Below are 22213 nucleotides of genomic sequence, written 5' to 3' on the forward strand. Positions count from 1 at the left end.
TATTTTGTCAGAGCTTCATTGAAGATAATGACACAAAGGTTGTTAAAATAAGGGTCAGCAAAGATACGTTTTACAATTTCGTAGGGTATAGAGTCGAATCCCGGGCTGCTTTTCGCAGGAGATCGTTTGGTACCTTCTAGAATTTCCTTTATCGTGATTGGAAGGAGTAACCCTGCAGCAGTATCTTTGGTTATTTTGCAATCTTCAGTAATGTGAGATAAGATAGCACTAACAGATGAGTGATTGATCAGATCCGGGTTAAACAAATCTTGGTAGTAAATTCTAACGGACTCATGAATGTCTTTGTCATTATGGCATAGCTCACCGGATATCGAATGGTGTACTGCTTTCATGCTACGTTGTTGTTCCTGTTGGGATATCGTACGCTTGAGGTATCCAGCTGAAATTTCTCCTTTTTCACTCCAGTGTTTACCAGCCCAAATTGCGTCGATTTCGGCCACTTCCTTTTGTAATATTCCCAACTGTTGTTCAACGGCTGGTAGGGTTTGGTTAAGGATGGCATGACAGCCCGCATGTTTAACGATAAGTATGGAACGTCCAGTTTGCAGTCTAGCGATTTGTTTTTTGCGCCATTGACAGTAGTGTCAGCTAAAGCGCTGACAGAGCTTTCTTACCTTTCTTTTCATAGCGTCCCATTCCTTCTGAGGGGAATTAAGAGGGCCGTGGGTTGTAGAAGGGTTCAAATCTTGTAGTAGTGTAGATAATTGTTCGAAGAAACGTTTGTTCTTGACCAGTTCCGGGTTCGCTCGATATATACCTTTACCGTGTTTTTCTGCTCACCATGATTAGGTCAATGGATAGCAGAGCGTGATCTGTCCAGTTAGTGTTGATAAATTCTACCCCAGATGCGGTGATACTGCTTTTGATTGCAGGAGACTCAAAAATGTAATCAATGGTTGTGCGTGAATTTCCCCGACTGAATGTTATTTGTGGGTTGTCAACAGAGAATACTTCACTTATATCATCTGAATTGATGCAGTCATAAAGTTGTTGACTGAGGATCCGTTTAAATGACGCTATAGGGTGGGGAGTGGGTGAATTCGAAGATCGATTTGAGGAGTAATGATGATAGTTAAAATCACCGACGATTAAGAAGTTAGAATACTTAGTATAATGTGCTATATCTATTTCATCTTTGAATAGAGGCAGTTCTATAACATAACTATAAAACTGTTTCTTGGGTCCCGACTGGCTAGGAGCATACAGGTTGAGTAAAAAGATCGGCTCAAAGTGATGATTGATGAGATGGACTTTAACAAAAACTGCATGCTTACTGACGGCGATGAAAATGGGTGTGATTCGAATGTTTGGATTGAGGCTGACTATACCGACGTGTTGTGTCCAAGTTGAATCTTTAGCTTGTAATTCCATAATTAAGGAATCTATTACATTGCTGTCTTCAGTTCGGACTTCTTGAAAGTTGAGTATATCGTATTTTAGGGATCCAAGATAGCGGGTGAATTTCCGTCGAGTATTTGGATCTGATGTTGAGGCTAAGCTACGACAGTTGATGGATCCGATTTTTAATTTATTGGATTAAAATGTAGTTGGTGTCAATTGATTGTGAGCGGTGTTAGGCTGACTGATTTGGTTAGTAGTCAAAGGCATAGGTATAGTAGTAAGCATAGAGTTGTCAGTAGGCATAGGAGTTTCATAAGTAGGCATAGGGTTAGTGGTATCAATGAATGTACTCATTTATTGACGGAAGGCTGGTCGATCGGCAGCAGGCAAGAAGTTATTACATGTTTCTTCTTCAATATCCATTTTTTCATCAGTATGTTGAGGTACTTGAGTATAGTCTCTTGTACTAAATTCTGACCGGGGTCGCTTTGCTGTGTCTGAATTATTTGTCTTGAGAAATTCGAGAGATAAAACAACGAATTAAGAATAGAAATACGACATTTGACGAAGTAAAATTATCAAACTGCAAAAATTAACTACTGTCTTTATTATACAATAAATTGGGTTCTTTATATACATATTCAGAGATGGCTGAATATCAATCATAAGAATGAAACCTGTCAAATATACAATAGGCGTATTGTCAATTAAAGATCGAGCATCTGATGGTGCCTTCGAGAATCTTGTTATTGACGAGCGATCATATCATTGGATTGTATTATCACTATGGCGGAAAATTTGTTGACGATTCCAACAAATTTGTTGACAAAATCAACAAGCGCTACTGCCAAATAGTTGTTTGAGAAATAGCTGGCATCGATTTGTTTACCAACAAGTTTGTTGACAAAATCAAAAAGTCTTGTTGATTATTTTAAGAAACTTGTTGGATGTAACTTTGTTGCTTTTGCAAACAAATTTGTTGATTTTACAAACAAGTCTTGTTGAACTATGTAATAACTTTGTTGATTTTACATACAAGTCTTGTTGAACCTTTCAACAACTTTATTGATCTTACAAACAATTCTTGTTAAACCTTTCAACAACTTTGTTTGATTTATAAACAATACTTGTTGGAAAGTCCAACAACTTTGTTGGCGTTTCAAACCAATGTTGTTTCGCTTTTTCATATTTTCATTCCTAAAACGGTATATAACAACCAATGGTTTTTAGATTTATTATCATTCAGTCATCATTTTATATAAAGTACAAGATAAATTATTAAACAGATTTTATTATCGTATATACAATGGCTATGGAGAAGCAGAAATATCTCTTATGATGATAAGGAAAAGAGTCTTTTTCGACATTCGTTCTTAAAGACGGCATAACCATAAATAGGGCACTAATACACATTTAAATAAGTTTACAGTCTTTTGCACCCGACATCGAACGAAACATAAAACCAAGAAAGAGTGCTTCATATGAATGTATTGATCCTCTAAAAAACAAAATTAGAAACACGAAGAAGCGATTTAGAGTAATCTCAACCTTACTTTGACCGTACATCATAAAACAGGCGTACCGTTAGTCCTAAAAAATGATAAACAGGTATGTGAGCGATTATTAAAAAGATATATAAGTCCAAAAGACATACCATAACATCTTTAAATAAAGAGTGTTCTAATTTAGAAAAATAATTGAGGTGGTCCGCATTAGTCTTTTGATTTAAAAAGTATATGAGAAAACTTACAGCTTTATCCAAAGTGCGACTTCCTTTTTTTAAAAGAGATAAAGGAGTATAGTAGTAGCCTACATAAAGAGCAAAAATTACTTCTAGACTACTGAATGAGAAGCGTTGTTAGTTATGTGGATAACGAAAACGCAAAACAGGACGCTTCAAATTGGAAGTTGAGTACCTTACATATAAGCAAAGAGCGATGGAAACACGTTGGGTTTATTAATAGAAGGTCCTCTTGAAGCTAAAAACAAAGCCAACATCGTTAATAGACACACATATTACATTGGGAAATAAAGTTACCATATATCCTTAGTATTTTTTTTTTAATTGAGTTTAAGAAGAAAGAAAGGAAGAAAATGTAAAAAATAAATATTGGGCTTAAGCCAGTTTTATTTGGTTTAGTGACCTAAAATCCGACAACTTATCTCTGCTTTACAACGGTACTACCGCAGAACATATTCCGGTTCCCACGAGCTTGTCAACACAAGTAATGGTGTAGTAAAGGCGCCGTCGGACCTGGTTTAATGATACTGTGTATACCTTCTCTTTTTCAAAGATCATATCAACGAGCCCAAAAGAGGCAATAACTATGTTTTGTTTGCTGCATCCCACCTAAAGTAAGATTGGTTGCTTATCGTCATTATTTAGTTGTACAGACAATTTTTTTTGAACCTTTATAGTCCCTACAACATTTTAACGAGTCTACTTTATGTCGGTTCCAACACCTTCTTTTTTAAGACGACATTTGATAGCGTGAATGATTTTCTTGTCTCAATTGATGTGGCTGAATTACATGGCGTGGTAGAATACAACAGGCTCATGCCAAAGGTGGTCTTACGTCGCTCTGGTCAACATAAGAATGTTGTTTGTCGCTTCAAAGATATCGTTTGTAACGTTGGCCATGTCCAATACACCAAGGCTGAAAATTATTGCACAGTCATATAGCGTCACATTATTTGGGAATTGCTATACTCGAAGATGGAGGAATGCGAGTAACCTTTAAGAAATACAGAAATAGAAATAAAAATAAAAATAAACATGGACAAAATGACGTGAATGAATCTCAAACGTCTGGTTGAGAATAGAAAAATCGTGACACCAGAATTGATAAACAAATCTGCAATCAACACTTGTTGAATAATTCACCAAAGTTGCTGGCCAGCAACAATTCTTTTTTATAAAAACAAATGGTCAACAACTTTGTTGACAAACTCAACAACAGTTGTTAATTCTGTCAACAAAGTTGTTTACAACGAACAACAAATCCGCCATAGTGTATCTGGAATAAATGTATGACTATTGTTTTCTATATATGGATGAGTAATCAATGCGTCGTAAATAGAGTGTAATAGCATGTATTTAGTTTAAAGAGTAATGCAATAATGATTTATAGAGAGGTTATCAAATAAGAAAGAAAGAATTGATGATAGAGTTATATCTGTGTATAAACTCGATCACAACACGTCTCGTATGTGTTTTTAGGTGAACCATGGTATTCATTACCCATGCTAGTCACTAATAGCTCCTGTTGTGCTTGGTCTTCAGTGATTCATCCCTGATATACAAACCATTGTGCTACTGATCTGCGAAGGTAGCTTCTAATAAATTTCAAGCCTCTGATGAGTCGTGTTTGATGAAATTCAATAGCCTTAGTTGTTTGTTCTCCCTTAGTGAGGTGTGTCAAAGACGGGTCATTGACATAGTCAGCTGCGGTTGGGTTAAATTGTGTGATAGGTGCAATGTCAGACTTCACTAAAACAGCGTTCAGTTCAGTTAGGTAGTTATGGTGGATCAGGATTGCCACTACGCCGCATGCAGGATAATGAATATCGAGTATGCTACCATTGTCTAAACCTATGGTTCGGAGCTTTTGGCAAAAATCCTTAATGCGAATGCGATATTTGTTCGGCAAGTATAAGTAGCGGAAAATATCGGTAGATGTTTGTTCAGCAAGAGTTTCAAAAATACGGGCCGCTGCTTTACGTTGTTTAGGCGTAGGTTGCTTACGGTTAGTGTCAGAAGAGGACAGCTTTTTAGCTATGTCTGCAAAAGATGTCTTAGGGAGGCCATTCTTATTAGACGTTTTATTGTCAGAAGGAGCTTTAGTCCTTTATTTCTCGGAACTTCTATTTGAAGCCTTGTTACGAGTGTCAGTATTGCTCGTTGTGTTATTATCTGAAAATTTGGAAGCATTACTTCCGAGTTCCCGAAGGAAAGTGTCGGGTACCGTAAAACCAAAATCTCCAGCACTTCGGGTGCCTGAGAGTTTCTGCTCTAGTATCTGTATTAGTGTTCGGAATGAAGATCGAAACTCTCGAGCGAGCTTCGATCGTGTTCCAGTCGAAGCTCGCTCGGATGCGTTTTTTTGCAGCTCGAGCTCGCTCGAAGTTTGTTAAGCTCGGCTCGGTTGCGAATACGATAGCTCGAACTCACTTGCCCTTTTTATTACACAAAGTGCACGTCAAAGTGATGTTAATTACAGACAATTATGATAATAAAATTGTTATTTATTGAAATAGAAGTTGGAAAAAGAAAAAGAAAACTTTTTCTTTCACCAGCCTTAACACCAAATTCGGATAATTAAATCAAACTATTACTGCATCTATAATTATAATACATTTGGATTTGTGAACATGAAAGTTTAAATTAATTCTGCTACGTCATGTTACTATGGTTGATGTAAAAAATTGGCTTAGTTGGGTATAGTGTGTAACACTGTTTCATTTTCTATGGTAAATGTGTTTGTTGGTTGTACAATTAAATAAAAGTCCAAAGCATTTTAATTGGAATTATTAGATCATAAATAAAAAAAAATGGTAAAGGGAATAAAAGATTAAAATCAAGGGGAAATGCCATCTGTAGTCTTTCAATGACCTTAACTTTAAAGTGACTACTATCGACATTTTAGCCGAGCGGGCTTCGAGCGAGCATCGATCGAAGCTCGCTCGAACCCAAAAAAAGTGGCACAAGCTCAAGAACAAAAACTCGGTTCGAGCTTCGTTCGAACTGGCGGAAGATCGGTGCAAGCTCGAAAGGTTCGAACACAAAGCTGTATACGAGCGTTAGAAAAATTGAGTTCCTGGCGGAGCTTCACGTTTTCTTTAGCCGAGGTTTCGAAAAGAGCAACAATTCGGTTCATTTGAGCTTGCAAGTCATAAGCCCATCTTGGTGTTTCATTACTCATTGAAGTGTTGCTGGAAGGATTCTCGGGTAGGCTACTTTGAGATGAGAAGCTTTTGGAGGTGTCAGCAAATTGAAAGTTGATCTCCATGTCGGAATCGTCCTTGTCACTGGGATTAGTTTGCTTTGGGGTTTCAGGGCCGTTTTCACCATCTTTGTTGGTTGAGGGCAAGGTATTGTTGGAAAGCATGTTGTTTCGCATGTTGTCTTGATTGTGTGGAACTTGAGGGAGTTGAAGTACAATAGAATCCCTAACAATATTGAATTTTTTATGTCGTGTGATATTATTGTCGAACAGCTTAACAATAGTAGAAGCAATAAAAGATCGTTTAGTTGCTTGTTTGCAGGTTATGTTGGAGGTTTCGAGAATTGAGGAGGAATTAGCGGCTGATTCAGGGCTATTCTCGAGATGAGTCGTAGATTCCTTAGAATCTGCACCTAATGGGCAGTCTTTATCGGTGTCGTTCGAGTGTGTTAGACTAGTCTTTGGACGTCGAATGCGGATCAGGTTTGGTTGAGGAGTCTTCGCGGATTCGGGAGGCGTGTTGGTTGTTATAGTATCTTGATATCTTATGTCGTACAAAACTAATGTTTTTGTATGAAGGGAAAGATGACGCGATCACCACAAAATGATAAAAAAAGACTTAAAATTTACTCACACAACTCAGACAATTACGTCATGAATTAATCGTGATCATGGCGCTAAATTGATGTTACACGCGTGACAAAATAGCACATAAACACAGATAAACAAAAAAGAATGTTGTTTCAGTATTTCAGTTAATATTTTTTTTTTCATTTTCATTTTCATTAATATAATATTAAAAAAACCCAGTTCTCCGCGCGCAAGCCCTGGGAAAAAAACTGACAACGCCGCTCAATATAACCAGCACATCGTCCAGCAAATGACCAGGTGGGAATACGAGACCAACTATATCAGACATTGCTGCCGTTTTTGATTAAAGAGAGAAAAAAAATTTGGATGAAAAAAAATGTGCCTTTTTATATCTTTTTTGCATGAAATTGTGGTACATTCTGGAAAAAATTTGGGACTTTTTTTTTTTATTTGCATGTGAAAATGATGAGACTGAATTTGTGACTTGTCATTCGGGATTTATAGCGGGGGTCTGTAGGGAAATCAAAAAATAATCCGCCAATCACAATGCTTTATATTCTTACTGTTGATTTAAAAAGGGGCACCAGACTTTTAGTTGACAGCTTAGTTTTATTATTTATTAAGGTTAGGCCTGAAGTGATATTAGACGATAAAATATATGGACATAACACATAAATGTCAATCGATAATAAGACAGTGCGAGATGAGAAGAGAGTATAGTTCTTAGATGTAAAAGAATAAAGAGTTTACAACGGGTTTATGTAAGAAGATGTAGTGATTGAATAAGTTACAATAGGCAACAAACAGCGACAAAAAGCGGAGGAAATACCACATAATATCAATTACAAGATAGACCCCAAATTTAGGTGAAGAGTATTTTAAAGGAAAGACCTTATCATATGTAACAGCAAGCCAAATAATTATTGGCTATAACACTGTCAAACACGCGTTTTATGCCATGTCTACGTGAGAGTAAAGTGAGAAGTTCCTATTAAGACGTTTGAAAAGTTGTGAACGTAGCAACCTGGAATAGCAGCAACAAGGAGCAGTCGACGTTGGTGAGATTCGGACTTGATGATTAAAACTGTTTTAGTCTCTGCATGGACGTTCAAAAGCTTGACAATCGAATCGTGACTTTTGAAGACCTTTGGATTAGACAGAAAAATAAAATCAGGTCCTGTTTCTACATGATCAAGTGTGGCCATCGAAACTTAACTGCATACGATTACTGATGGCTTTAGAGGACATAAATTCAGCTTTTGCCATCTTTTTTTGTTTTGTTTAGTTAAGAAATGTGCTGGCAGAATGTCCATTTGAAAAGAATTTTTTTTTATTACGGACCCTCAAGGGCATCTACAGCTGAGGTGTTAAATGTATGAAGTGGTCCACAGCAGCGGTTCTAAAAGTAGTTTAAATGAATAACAGGGACTTAACCTTATTTTCTTTTTTTTCGCTTAATTTTGTATGCATGTTTATGTAACTATTTTTTTTTTTTTTTTTTTTTTTTTTTGTTATTTTCGTTATGATATATAAGAGTGTGAGGGTAATCAACAGCAGCAAAATGTTTTTTATCTCATTTGGATGTTAAAAAATAGCAGCATAACTGGGCGAAAACTCATGGTTTTCAATTTGAAAGCACCTCCGCTGTGAATGCCCTGAACCTACTTCTTTAACATCAGGAGCATCCTTTCCCAATAAGAAATTTTTTTATATTCTCTATTTTTGTATTATTTTTCATAAAGATTACTTTGGGAAACACATGTTGAAAGAAAATGATCATATAGCTTTTCTCCAAGAGCAGTAATTCTGGAGTTGCCGTCAGACACTTTATGATTTTTATTACTGTATAAAACATGCCATGACACACCCTCGTTCAACTTAACCATTTTTTTTTATGCACAAAATCCGCCTATTCGTACGTTTTTTCCCATTTCCTGATCCCTCTCATCATGGTATTGGTGGCTGAAAATGAATGTGCTGTATTACATGTCGCATACAATAAACTCGATCAGATCTAGATATGATAGACTATAACTGGCATCAATCTTTTGTTCACTGCTCTCATCCTCCAAATATTACCATTCTTTAAATATGTAATTGAATCGAAGGTAATCCCAAATGTCATCACGGGGTAAAAATCCACTTGGGAAGGCTGACTAGGGAATAGTTTAAATATATGCGTTCATTTGTTGAATTCATTTATCGAGTTGGAAGAGTTTTTTTTTTTTTGCAGTCACTGTTCTTGCTGCCGGTAGGTCGAAGGAGATAATGATATGGGCCCCTTTGACGGTGTCAATTTCATCCATTTCTATCTGGTTTTGAACGTCATTTTTTAACAAAATCCATTCATCCACAAGAGGGTGCAAATAAGAATTCGTTTCATAAGTCTTGCAAACTAAATTCCTCGTGTTTCGTATTTCCATTAGCAAAGTGCACGCTGACTAGTCAACATCAAATATTAATCAGATTGGTTGATAAAAGATAGAATTTGTCCTTCACTGTCTCCATATACTTTCATCATGAATGTCATACATTGCATCTGGATTAATCTTTTTGTTAAGACCTCTGCTTGGTATTATCCATACAATCTTTGGATTTCAAATGTCGAAGTAGTTGAATAATAAAAAAAAAGACGATCGTTTGGGATGCAGCTCATTTACTGGTGTTGTCATCAAAAGACGTCTTGTTGCATCGTGTTAATCGAGAATGAGATCCAACTACAGAGTAGGTGTTTCAGACAAAACAGCTTTTGTATCAGCAATGCCGGCTGGGTGAAGAGTATAACAGAATGTACAGCTGGCTTACTTTTTGATATCATGTTGCCTTCTCAATGCATGATGACACCAAGCTACAAACGTATCGGCGTAAAATGGGTGGTAGCAACGGTTTTCAGTTTCCAGATTAACGTTGAACATGAATCATCCATATCTACAGGTTTTTTCGGTCAAGTGTTTACGTAAAAAAAAAAAGAATATAATGAAATACATATGTAAAGCCAAAAACTCAGTTGGAATGAAGTCAGGGTTACTGAATCTGAGAAAAGGGGTCAGTAAGAAATATAAACAACCATACCCTTAAAACTACCTTCTTCAAAAGATGTGTTGTCATTATCCTCCATATTTTCTATGGCTGTTTCGAATAAAGTGGACATTGCCATGTTCCTTGTCATTGCCTTTTTCGACCTGAATAAAGTCATGCCTTGCTTATGTGCTAATACAAAGGTCTACAAGAGTCTTGTAATTATCCAAACTAAAAACTGACGGCATTAGTTTTGCAAAGTGAGGTGTCTTGTTGTGTTAATTTCAGTAAGGAGAAAAGGGCAAAAAAGTCACCCACGAAAGATAGTGGGATTAACTTTTCGGAGTTTTGTCTGGTGATGCAAAAAAAAAAAAAAAAAAAAAAAAAAAAAAAACTCTTAACAAAACTGTAGTCAACACAAAATGTCATGCTCTTCATTATATCTGAAGAATCTAAAAATGATTCTCAACTCTTTCTTCTATTATGTAGTCAAGCCCTCATTAAAGCGTATCGCTTATATATGGGGGTCTTAAAAAAGCCTCTTAAGGTTTTTATGTTTTATTTTTGTTTATGACAAAATTTTAAGGAGTACAAACCACTCGTTTGGGTAAAGCATAATTCATATGCAACGTTTACTGATCTATCTAATCATCGAGCATGACAACGTGGCTGCGTTTTTCTTTTCTTCTCATAGACTTTTTTTGATAGATCATGTCCATTAAAGGCATTATTTCAGCTTGGTGCTAGTATGTACCCTTTCCACCATATACCCTTTTAAAAGGATACCCTTTATGGTATATACCCTTTACACGTAACATACATCGTTGTTCCTTGAAACATACTCTCTTTTCTTTATACGCTTTACATTTAAAAAATACCCCCAAATTCTCAAAGCCTGGTGTTATATACATCACATAATATACCCTGCAAGTACTGTCATACTTGTAAATATCTCCATGACTGTAAATACCTTTAAGACTGCAAACACCTGTAACCCTTTGAATACCTTCAAGACTGTAAATACCATCAAAACTGTAAATATTTTCAAGCCTTGTGCTACATGTATATAATAAATTCTGTAAATACATCAATGCTGGTGCTTTATAAATAAGAATAGACATGGACATAGACATAGAAGTAGACATGGATATAGACATAGAAGTAGAAATAGAAAAATAAATAAAATATACCCAAGCCTAGTGCTTTACAGTAGCCACTCGATTTAACGGTGCTCGATTTAAGGGTGGATTTTTGAAAAACAGCTTCAGTCCCCACCATTAACACCACTAAATCACTATTCTTTTTAAGGGTGAGATCCCATTTCACCATACCCTTAAAATCGAACGGTATATCACTGCATTGTTGTCTTTTTTCAAACTTTTTGACCAAATGTGTTTAATGTCCGAGCAAAAGAAATGTTTTGGCAGTAATGATCATATTTTATGGGAATATTGGCTTTGGTGACGTTTGTCTACAATAGTCTTGCTTTTCGATTTAAAGCTATTTTCCATTTAAGATGGAGATTTTGGAAATTTTTGATCACTCTTAAATCGAGCGGATACTGTATTCTTTGCGTATCAAATCATTCGCATGTGCTATTATCGAAGTCACTCAGACATGATATCAGTTCCGCCTCCATGCTTTTCATTGTTCCAACAGAAATATTCAAATGTCGAGAAACTGACTGTCACATAGATTTTTTTTACGCTTAATATTAACGTTCATACCTCGCGATACAGCATATTCCATTTAACACACTCGTTAGCCGGATAATTGACGTGTCTTAAAGATTATGTTGCAGCTGACATTCTAAACCAAGTCATTGGATACGACTTTCACTTCTGTCGTTATAAATTATGTTTGTATATGACATAATGGCTTGCAGAGGTATACATTGCTTACATATTTCGTTCTTTCTTTTGTCTGCACGATCACACATAAAATCACATTCGCTTGACCCTTCCATGTCAGACAAAAAATATTTAAAAGAACCTAAAGCATAAAGAAACAGCATACTCTTCCCCGCTTATCTAAATGGTTTTGAAGTCACTTGGTTAAGCTACACACAGATACCCCAATTCCTAAAAAAAACTGCCTAATCATGTCATGTTTCTTAGGGACAGCCAGGGAGCCCATAGTCGTAATATTGGGATTATGACACCAAAAGGTCAATGTAACTTAACAACTTAAATTAGATACAAATTCGCCACAATCAACATAGTATAAACCAGTATATGTGTGTTATAGCTTACTCTCAGCTTCTCCTTTACACTTTACCTTAATATTCCTGCGTATCATTAAGATTAAACGAGCTATAAGGCGAAAGAGTGCTGATAAAATTGTCAAAAAAAAAAAGTATTTTTATTCGTAATTATCACATTGTTTCAAATTGCATATTCTTGTTTTCTGGTCCCTAAGGAAAAATTGGTTGTCCCTAAGAAAAGCGTTCTAATAAAACACTTTTCAAAAATGATTGTTATAAAAAAAAGTGTGATATATACTGAAGGTCATAAAGTTATCAGGAGTAACTGTAGATAGATATTAAATAATAATAAAGAAAGTGTTATAAATAATAGTTAAGAGTTGCTGTACAGTAGTATAAAGTTTGATATAAAACTGCTTGATTAGGAGGGAGACTTGTTTTAACCGCTTTAACACTTAAATCAAAAATAGTCAGGACTCATTTTTTTAAATGTGTAGGGTTTTGCTTTGCACCTTATCCTGGGCTAACCTGCTTGGGAACTAAGAGAAGCACGTTTATAATTGGTATTCTCTCATCTTTTTAGTCTTAATGAAAAAAAAAAAATACTTCAACTATGAAAGGCGTACATTTATCTCATAAAGATTTAAACTTTGTTCCCATACAAATACTACCAATTAACGCTGTGTCAAATTTTGAATCGATTCGTATGCGTAATATGACTTTTTTTTTTTTTTATCACTTCAATCATGCCTGTTGGTAGGCTATAGGTGATACGCAGCCAGAAAACCAAATAATTTTTTACTTTCCTATAGCGAAATAAGACAAACGCTTTCATTTTATAAGAATGAGGAACCTTGCCAGATTGCAGTAAAAAATATGAAGCCCTTTTTATGTTGCTTCTACATCATATAATAAAAGATAAAAATAAAATAAAAAATTCCCAATAAGTTGATTTGATCAACCATAACATTGGGCCTCTCAGTTTTTTTTTTGTGTGTTCGCCCCTTATTACAAACCAAACAATCAAATCAATCACACAGTTAAACATATAGTTAATCTTGAAAAAAAAAACAGTAAATAAATGATGTATTTATATATCTTTCAACTGCCAGTTCTATAAGATCGATGTATGGCAACGAGTTGGATTAATTTCGTTATATCCTTCAATGAGCAGCAAAGAAACAAGAATCCATGAAAAATCATTTAGGCAATAAAATGTCTTTTTCAAAAAAAAAAAAAAAAAAAAACTCAGTTGCTGTCAGTGCAATACATGGTGTTGCTGAATCAAACAGGTATCGTAAGTGGTCTTTATTTTTACTCTAAATTTAACTTTTATCTATGAAACCAAAGGTATGAATAGGGTCTGTTTATATTTTGATTTTTTTCTTTTCTTTTCAATCCTCTGCAACAAGGATAGATACTCTTGTTACACACATGCAAAGTTTTATTCAGCATTCGATTAATGGATTTACTAAATTCTTGAATAAAGAGTCTTCGCAATTGCTTTCATATTTGGCCACATTAGTTTAAGGTGGGCAATTTAACCTCGCACAAGTGTCCAAAAGTGGGTGGTATTTTCAAGCATCAGGGGAGCTGTGAGTAGAAGCACAGTATTGACATTTCCTATTCGCACCTTCAAATAGTACTGGCTTATCCCTTTTGTGAGGTTCTATTTTTGGATTTGATTACCCGTTGATTCATACTAGCAATTGCCTAAAGAAAGCGGTAGAGAGGAGAAGTTCAGCCAATCACATCGTTACATGAATAATTAAAAATTCAGGCAAAACTAAAAAAGCGTGTCAACTTTCTTTTTTTTTTTTTTTTTTTACACTTGATGGACTTTTCAATAGCATTTTGGCTCACCCTGCTGGCCATTACGATCTGGCTGACATGGTCAGCACTAAAATTTTACGTAAAGAGCACGATGGATGAGAATCGAGTTCAAATTCTGCAGGACTTGGGACCTGTAGCCGCACAAATTCAACACCCTTCTTTTGTAGGCTTCTTTCATCCTTACTGGTAAACTTTCTTTTTTTTCGATCTTGGTCCCCTTTTTCTGTACCTTGTTTATATTTATTCTATTTTAGTAATGCAGGCGGTGGAGGAGAACGTGTGCTTTGGACTGCTATACGCGATGTGCAAAAGGAATTCCCAAATGTTATTTGTGCTGTTTATACGGGCGACACAGACGCTTCGAAACAACAAATTATAGAAAAAGTCAAGGTGTGTTTTACCAAAGCGAGAAAGAGTTTTTGTTGTTTTAACAGTTTTCTCTTTTTTTTTTTTTTTTTTTTTTTTTTCTGTAGAATAGCTTCAACATTGATCTCGAACCAACAAGACTTGTATTTATTTATCTGACAAAACGATACCTTGTTGAGGACTCACTGTAAAAAAGAAGCGTAGAACTGAAAACGAGATAAGTTATTAATCTTCCAGTTTGTAAATAGATATCCCAGGTTTACCTTGATTCTTCAAAGTCTCGGATCATTAGTGATTGGATATGAAGCCATAAGTAAACTAGTGCCTGACCTGTTTTTCGGTAAAGTAATTTTCCCTATTTTACCACAATGTGAATTTTAACTAAGAAAAAATCTTTGCAAATAAAAGACACGATGGGTTACGCATTTACATATCCTCTTGTTCATTACTTTACAAACGTCAAAATTGCAACCTACACACATTACCCAACTATCAGCTCGGATATGGTGAATCGCGTTTATGAACGTAAAGTTGCACACAACAATGAGGCCAGACTTGCTTCCAGCTTCATTTGGAGTACAGGCAAACTCATGTAAGAAGATTGCATGATAGATTAGATTGATTTTATGCGATCTAAGTTTTTTCTTTCTTTTATAGCTATTATCGATTTTTTGCAAAAGTGTATGGATTTTGTGGCTCGTTTGCATCAGTAGCGATGGTGAACTCGACATGGACAAAGGGGCATATTGACGAATTATGGCACACCAAAGCAGAGATTGTTTATCCACCTTGCGATACAGAAAGGCTAAACGTGTTACCCTTGCAAGGTAGAAAACCCATCATTGTCAGTGTTGCCCAGTTTAGACCAGAGAAGGATCATTCTTTACAGTTAAAATCGTTGGCAAAGATGATGGAGAAGTATCCTCAGACAAAATCCATGGGGGTTGAGCTGGTCTTGATCGGAAGTTCCAGAAACGAAGGTGATGCGAATCGAATTGATAGATTGCGTAAAGAGGCTGTTGAACTGGGAATTGAGGTAATAAATCAATAAGAGCGTGTGTGTGTGTGTTTTTTCTAAACACGGCAGAAATGTGATAGGATTACGTAAGGTTTGAGGTCAATGCTTCTTACAATCTATTGGTTTCGAGTCTGGGTATGGCCAAGGTCGGACTTCATACGATGTGGAATGAACATTTTGGTATTGGCGTTGTAGAATACATGGCAGCAGGATTAATCCCAGTGGCTCATCAATCCGGTGGGCCTAAATTGGATATTGTGACAGAATATGATGGAAAGCCAACGGGCTTTCTTGCTGATTCAGTGGATACTTTTGCTGATGCTTTGTATACCGCCTTATCTTTATCAGAAGAGGAGTATGAACAAATCGCATCCAATGCTCGAGCATCCGCTTCCGATAAATTTTCTGAAGAGGCTTTTAGTTCGGATCTTTTATGTGCCCTTCGTCCGTGTTTGACTTAATAAACCATAGTGTCTGTTTTCGATAGAGATGAAGCGCCAATGTCGCTTTTTTAATCAGTTGGGTTACAAACAGAACCATGATTGCACTTTTTTTTTTATATATGAGCTTCAACAGTGGGTATACAATTATACGGTGTTGCAATAAATGCGGAGTAAGTAGTGGATGTGCAAGCTACCTTGGATGTATTAAACAGAACGATGTTTGAATCATCTACTGAGATCTCACTGAGGCAAATTTTTATTTTAAGCATGTTTGTTTCTTCAGCTGCCCAAAAAAAAAAGAGTAATATTCAAGTTTATGTTTTTTTTTGACACGTAGGCTCAGCTCGCGAACACAAACCAATTTATAGTGCTTCATTGAAAGCTACTAGTCCCAAAAAGAAATAAGATCAGGTACCAAATGTAAGCATAATTGCCTGTTAAGGAATGTGCTGAGAGTCCCAGTGCTTCACATTTTTCTGCTATCACATGCAGTATAATAAATATATTTTTGGTTGATAAACTCATTATTTTATTTAAAACAAAAAAAAAAATGGTATTACAATGAAGAAAAAGTTGAAAGGGTAGTGTGGGTATTTTTTAAGTGATATTGTATGTGTTTGTGTGTTTGTGTGTGTAATGGAAGAGGGTTTACTTGCTAGCATCCAAACCAAGGGTATCAATATACTTTTCTAATAAAGCATTACCACCCAATCTCTTGATTTCGGTAACAGCTTCAGCCTCCTTTTGACGAAGGAAGTTTTCGACATAGGTGAAACTACCAGCTCTCTTGATGATCTCCAAAGCATACTTCTTGATCTCAATATTGGTAGGCTTTTGGCTGACAATGTTCAATAATTGACGGTTACTCAAGTCAGAACGAATGGCGTGGATAATAGGGAAAGAGAACTTTCCTTCAGTTAAATCTTCACAGAAACCCTTGTTTTCAGTGTACTATAATGAGAGAGATTATAATCATTAGTAATGTATTTATATGATGACTATAACAAGTTTTATAACTTACGGCATCGGATTTAAGATTCATATAATCATCACGAACTTGAAAGTGGATACCAATAATGTTGACCAAAGGAGTATAATCACTAATGATATAGAATAATGAGTATGGAATATTAATCATATCAATAAGAAGTTACTTTACACATCACTTTCACTGGCAGCTTGCATTAAACGAACAGCTAATCTTAAAAGACCACTTGTTTCTAATTGAAAAAAAAAAAGAGTTAAAACTCCACCAGCGTCAAAATGTACAGATAAAAAAAAAAGAGCTTACTGTTGTTGACCATATCAATGTATTCCAATTCGGTAGGGCAGGTCAAACTATCTCTCCAGTACAATTCAATACCTTGGCCTTCATGCAAATGAATTAATTCCTCAGTACAAATCTCAACCATACCAGGGATACCCAACTTAAGGATGTCTTGGATGGCTAAAAAGTAGACAAGATTGGCGGTATTGATAGTTTGAGGGACACCATAGATAAGGTGAGAGACGGGGAAACCTCTTCTTAACTCGGAGTCATCTTGAACATCGTCAATCCTGTTTCATTGTGCGTGTGAGTTTTTTGTTTTGGAGAAGATTCCCATGCGCGTAAAAACTTACATTAAACTGGCATTGTGAAGCATACCAATGGCCTTGTTAATAACCTCAAGGATATCCTTGGGAACATTGAGCCACAAGTCAAAAGCAGAAATAAGCTTGGTACGAATGTCTTTACCAGGATGAGACAACAAGTAAGTGTAAGGCTCCATAATAATCTAGAAAGGGTAATGTGTTGGTTTTCCTGCATGGAGCCTATATGAAAAAATAAAAAATATACTTACTTCTTCACTACTTCTAGTGTCTTCTCTGTTCTCGTGCATGCTCAACATTGTATTAATATAATTATCGATTTGATATAGTGAAAAAAGAAAACAAGAAACAAACAAGGAAAAAAAAAAAGAGAGTCAAATTATATAAGCTTGGTCTGTGCCTTTCGGCTGTTGAAACCGTCAAAGTTATCGTTACAAGAACGAGCGGCAGATCCAAAATGAGTTTGCTCCTCTCTCTCTCCCCCTTTTCTTGTATTACAAACGTCAATTTATTTCGGAACCATATTTTCAGCATGCCGCATAATTTTTTACCATCAGCTATCATGCCGGGTTCTAAATATATATATATATATGTTAAGACTTCACTATAAAAATGATGTATGAATTAATCAAAAGTGCACACAAGGATGGATAGATGTCAAACAACGTTGACAGAATACACACACCCGGGATGTTATATTGTGCTCATTTCACCTATCACCCGATTGATCTGTGTGTAATACAATTTGTACAAGGAAGACCTATCAAGAAAAAAAAAAATACGTAGTGATAACACAAAACCTAATTTTCTGTCTGTGTAAAGCAAAAAAAACGTGCTCTTTTGAGCTGACATTTTTTTTTTTTTTCTCATTTGCTCGGCAAACTTTATTTGCTTCCGGTTCCAACAAAATAGTGTCGTACAGCTTTGACTTTCTTTTGATAATTCAATAACAGCTTCCGTCAACCCGTTACATCTTATACCATTTTTAACTTTGCAAATGACATCCCATACTATGTCTTTTGTTTTGTCTCGATTAAGATAAACTTCCTTGGTCATCATACATTTGGAACATAAACTTGTTCATCTCACTGATAAAGGTGTTTGAAGAGAAGTCCTATAATCTACTCCTCTAGCACTAATGTATTTTGTGTAATAAAGTTATTTATACAACGACCAGGTACAAATTACATATCTCTCATGTCCTATCAATTACTTTTTCTCCTTTTCAGACATAATTTAGGAATAACGGGAACCTTTGTCCCCGATTTTGAGGCACTGTCGCTCAAAAAAAAACGAATGAATTGATTACTTATCAATGAATAAGAATATTAAAAAAAAAAGGGTATATGATACAGGTCTAGCTTGTGTTTCAATAGAAGCATTATGAATAAAGTGAAACACCGATTTTAAATGAGCATATCAATCTATCGTAGTAATTAAAACTCACTTAGTCTCGCTCATACCAACAGTCGCTACCATTGTTGTTAGTATGTCTGTTTTACTATATATGTTAAACACCCTTTTTTTTTTTTAGCTGCTAACAAAAAATCTTGAGCTATATTCACCATGCTGAACCCCTCCCCCCTCCCCCCGCATTTTGTTGCAAATAACAAGAGAGTTACACAGTAACTCACATCCACTTTAAAATGTAGCACATGAAGCGCAGTTCATCCTGAGTAGCACCATCCAATCATACTTTAAACAGATCTATAAAATACGCCATATCAACCTTCCCACTATTTTTTTTTCTTTTTACCGCTCATTTCACATGCTTTATTCAGGCCTATTTTTTTTTTTATTATTATTACAGCAAAAAAAAATGGTTTGTCTTCGTTATTAAAGACACTAAATGTAATTGACTGTTTTGTTTGCACAAGTTGAAATACGAGTATATAACATAGAGATTAATAGGCGTCATTAAGGTTTTGTAAAATCAGATCTACAATACTTATTTTACAAGGGTAATCCATAGTGTAACATGCTCACCTCTGTTTATTTGATTACCCATTTTTGTCTCCGTATACAAGAAGCTGTTGTCCTGTATGACTTGGTATAAGAAGTTTTGTGTGACATTTTTGTTTACAAAAAAAAAAAAGCTTCTGATTTTCGAGAACAAAAAAACTTTATTATTCCTGGTTAGTCAGTCTTTGTAAAAAAAAAATATATATTTAAACATGAATTGATACTTGAGATGGCACCTTCGTATTGGAGTTTATGATAAAGAGGGTGCATTGTTGGAGCCATTGCGACAAAACTAGAATTAAGTAAAAATTAAAAAAAAAAAAAAGGAAGGGTCGTTTATTTTTGTCTGTCATCTTTCGTAGTCAGTATCACATGATAGTACTGGGAAGTGAAGGGATAAGTCACAAATAAATGCTAGTTAAATACTGATATTCCAAGTTTTTCCAAATCATGCTATCTAAATGTAGCTCACCTGGTTGTCATAAGCATCTGGTTTGTGAAAATGCTGAGAAATGACCTCGATAATGAAAGCATTTCGTTCGGTATAGCTCGTCATAAAGGGCCGTTTTGACACGTATAATATTTTCATTACAAAAAAAAAGAGTTACCCCGAACACTGAAGTTGCCAACTCAACAGAGCTGTTGTAACCATGCAAAACTGGATGTATATATCTGTTGGATCGGCATATACAATTTCTTAGAAATGGTGACATTGATAGATATGGATGTATAACAAAGCAGAGTTACCCCCAATTCGGTTTCATACGAGACTGTATTTTAATGCACCTAACCAAATTTTGGTTTTCCACGTACTACCAGCAAGCTGTCATTCTAATAGATTCTTACAAGGACTGGTTTGGATCATGATGGGATTAGATTAAAAAGCTCGAGATAACACTAGCTAGTGTGTATAATCATTCATCGATTACTTTGAGTTCATGCCATTCTGTGGATAACCTTCACCCCCTCTACCTGAGGCTCTATCACTGCTAAAAAAAAAAAAAAGTCTTTCCAAAAAAGGGAATCGGCGTTATTTTTCAAGTTGCGCAGTCAGCCAAGAGTAAAGTGGAAGAAAAACTTTTTTTTTTTTTTTCGTTTCTACAGATCTTTTTTAAAAATCAAATGTCTGGTTTCGACGTTCAAATTAGAGAAAGACAAAATCCCTCAGAGGATTATCAACGACCTGAATTATGTAAGTAAAAATCTTGATCAATTTTATGAAAATGAGACTCATTTTTTGTTTGTTTGTTTTTTTGTTTTTGCTTTTTTGCAGTGAAGAAGGCTACCGAAGGTAATAAAAAAAAATGTCTGATAATATATTTTGCATAGAATTAACTTTTTTTTTATAATTTAGAAATTGAGGCTGAAGTAGCTGCTCTTGCAGAACAAGAACACTCCAGCGATGAGAGTTCTTCTTATGATTCTGACGAAGACGAGGACGATGACGCGAATTTATTAACAGCTGCCATGGATTCTCAGATCTTCCGTACGATTGCTGCCATCAAGGCCAAGGATCCTCGTGTCTATGAAGACTCCACCAAATTTTTCGACAATGTTCCTGTCGAATCTACCCATGATTTCCCCGTCAAGGAACCCGAGGAGAAAAAGGTGACCCTCAAGGATTATGAACGCCAGATTCTTTTGGAGAACGGTGGTTATGTTGACGAATACAAAGAAGGAGCCACGGGCAGAACTCATCATCAAGAACAGGAAGATCTTCGTAATGCTTTTAAAATCGAAGCGGCATCAGACGAGGATGACGAGGAAGATGATTTCTTGACCAAGAAGGATAAGACTTCTGAAGAGAAGGAAGCAGAGGAGAATGACTATCGCAAGTTCTTGTTGAGCCAGATGCAAAATGATGAACCCTCCAAGAAAGCATTTGAGGAATGGAGTAATTATAAGGGAAATCCCAATGTTAAGCCCGAGGACGCCTTCTTAATGGATTATGTCTTAAACCGTGGATGGGTAGATAAAAAGACAGGAAATCCTCAAACACTTGCTGACGACGTAGATAAAGATGAAGCTGATTTGGATGACATTGACCGTTTCGAGAGTAAATACAACTTCCGTTTCGAAGAAGAAGGTTCGGGTACCATCAAAACATATGCTCGTAACATTGAGGGAAGTGTCCGTAGAAAGGAAAGTAAGAGAGTTCTTAGAAGACAGAGAGAAAAGTTGCACAAGGCTGCTCTCAAGGAAAGACAACTTGAAGAGATGAAGGAACAAAAGAATAAAAAGATGCGTGAAATTCATGCCAAGCTCAAGGAAGTTAGCGATATCACCGGTATTGAAAACATTGACGTCGATGCAGATTATGATCCCGCCATGTATGATGCCCAAATGCAGGGTGTCTTTGATGATGCTTACTATGATGGTGCTCAAGATGGTGAGAATGTTAAGCCTGTGTGGGATGATGAGATCGAAACTGGTTTACCCGATGATGACATTATGGATGCTGATTATCTTCCTGGTGGCGCCAAGTATGAAGGTGGAAACCAAGCTGGCGGAGATATTGCCTCAAAGGATGTTGGACAACGAGCAGATTTAAAGAGAAAATACAATGACCTTTTGGAAGAATATTATTCTCTCAATTACGAAGATGTTGTTGGTGGTGATCTCTACACACGTTTCAAATATACAAAGACTCAACCCGAAGATTATGGATTAACTGCTGAGGAAATTTTATTGGCTGACGATGCTGAACTCAACAAGTACATTAGTATCAAGGCATTAGCACCGTAAGTAGCCTTCAATGTTTTGATGAAAATAGATTTACTTATATCATTATTATAGCTATCGAAACCAAAAGAAGCAAATGTATGATGAACAATCATTTAAAAAGCAACAAAAGCACAAGAAAAAGTCATTGGAGAAGCATATC

At 35.8% G+C, this 22213-nt stretch overlaps 5 protein-coding genes across 5 annotated transcripts; 3 read left to right on the plus strand and 2 right to left on the minus strand.

The window, feature by feature from the left end:
• Nucleotides 1-4649: 4649 nt before the first annotated feature.
• EV154DRAFT_425018 (uncharacterized protein) lies at nucleotides 4650-5105 on the minus strand (the record flags this gene model as incomplete). Its single annotated transcript, XM_051596217.1, has 1 exon — nucleotides 4650-5105. A coding segment is annotated over one exon (456 nt), but the record flags the coding sequence as incomplete, so codon positions are not given.
• Nucleotides 5106-13932: 8827 nt separating this feature from the next.
• Nucleotides 13933-14449, plus strand: EV154DRAFT_516574 (uncharacterized protein). The gene is made up of 3 exons (XM_051602402.1): nucleotides 13933-14136; nucleotides 14205-14340; nucleotides 14429-14449. The coding sequence occupies exons 1-3, from the start codon at nucleotides 13952-13954 to the stop codon at nucleotides 14438-14440; spliced, it is 333 nt and encodes a 110-aa protein (XP_051455232.1). The 5' UTR covers nucleotides 13933-13951; the 3' UTR covers nucleotides 14441-14449.
• A 370-nt stretch (nucleotides 14450-14819) lies between these two features.
• EV154DRAFT_425060 (uncharacterized protein) lies at nucleotides 14820-15795 on the plus strand (the record flags this gene model as incomplete). Its single annotated transcript, XM_051596226.1, has 3 exons — nucleotides 14820-14908; nucleotides 14974-15352; nucleotides 15415-15795. 3 exons carry the CDS (start codon nucleotides 14820-14822, stop codon nucleotides 15793-15795), a joined length of 849 nt encoding a protein of 282 aa, XP_051455233.1.
• Nucleotides 15796-16287: 492 nt separating this feature from the next.
• On the minus strand, nucleotides 16288-17742 carry EV154DRAFT_553565 (geranylgeranyl pyrophosphate synthase). The gene is made up of 6 exons (XM_051605133.1): nucleotides 17619-17742; nucleotides 17398-17552; nucleotides 17069-17334; nucleotides 16937-16997; nucleotides 16799-16877; nucleotides 16288-16728 (listed from the first exon to the last, which is right to left on the minus strand). The coding sequence occupies exons 1-6, from the start codon at nucleotides 17664-17666 to the stop codon at nucleotides 16426-16428; spliced, it is 912 nt and encodes a 303-aa protein (XP_051455234.1). The 5' UTR covers nucleotides 17667-17742; the 3' UTR covers nucleotides 16288-16425.
• Nucleotides 17743-20451: 2709 nt separating this feature from the next.
• On the plus strand, nucleotides 20452-22074 carry EV154DRAFT_425036 (KRI1-like family C-terminal-domain-containing protein; the record flags this gene model as incomplete). The annotated part of the gene is made up of 3 exons (XM_051596222.1): nucleotides 20452-20521; nucleotides 20603-20620; nucleotides 20684-22074. The coding sequence occupies 3 exons, from the start codon at nucleotides 20452-20454 to the stop codon at nucleotides 22072-22074; spliced, it is 1479 nt and encodes a 492-aa protein (XP_051455235.1).
• Nucleotides 22075-22213: the final 139 nt, after the last annotated feature.

The sequence above is a fragment of the Mucor mucedo genome, assembly GCF_025094135.1.
Source record: "Mucor mucedo strain NRRL 3635 chromosome Unknown EV154scaffold_80, whole genome shotgun sequence".
NCBI lineage: Eukaryota > Fungi > Mucoromycota > Mucoromycetes > Mucorales > Mucoraceae > Mucor > Mucor mucedo.

Bases quoted from the DNA above. Each gene is read 5' to 3' on its own strand.
- EV154DRAFT_516574 (XM_051602402.1), top strand. From the start codon at position 13,952: ATGGACTTTTCAATAGCATTTTGGCTCACCCTGCTGGCCATTACGATC. The intron at 14,137-14,204 runs GTAAACTTTCTT...ATTCTATTTTAG, and splicing joins GGCTTCTTTCATCCTTACTG to TAATGCAGGCGGTGGAGGAG.
- EV154DRAFT_553565 (XM_051605133.1), bottom strand. From the start codon at position 17,666: ATGTTGAGCATGCACGAGAACAGAGAAGACACTAGAAGTAGTGAAGAA. The intron at 17,553-17,618 runs GTAAGTATATTT...TACCCTTTCTAG, and splicing joins ACACTAGAAGTAGTGAAGAA to ATTATTATGGAGCCTTACAC. The intron at 17,335-17,397 runs GTAAGTTTTTAC...ACAATGAAACAG, and splicing joins CTTCACAATGCCAGTTTAAT to GATTGACGATGTTCAAGATG.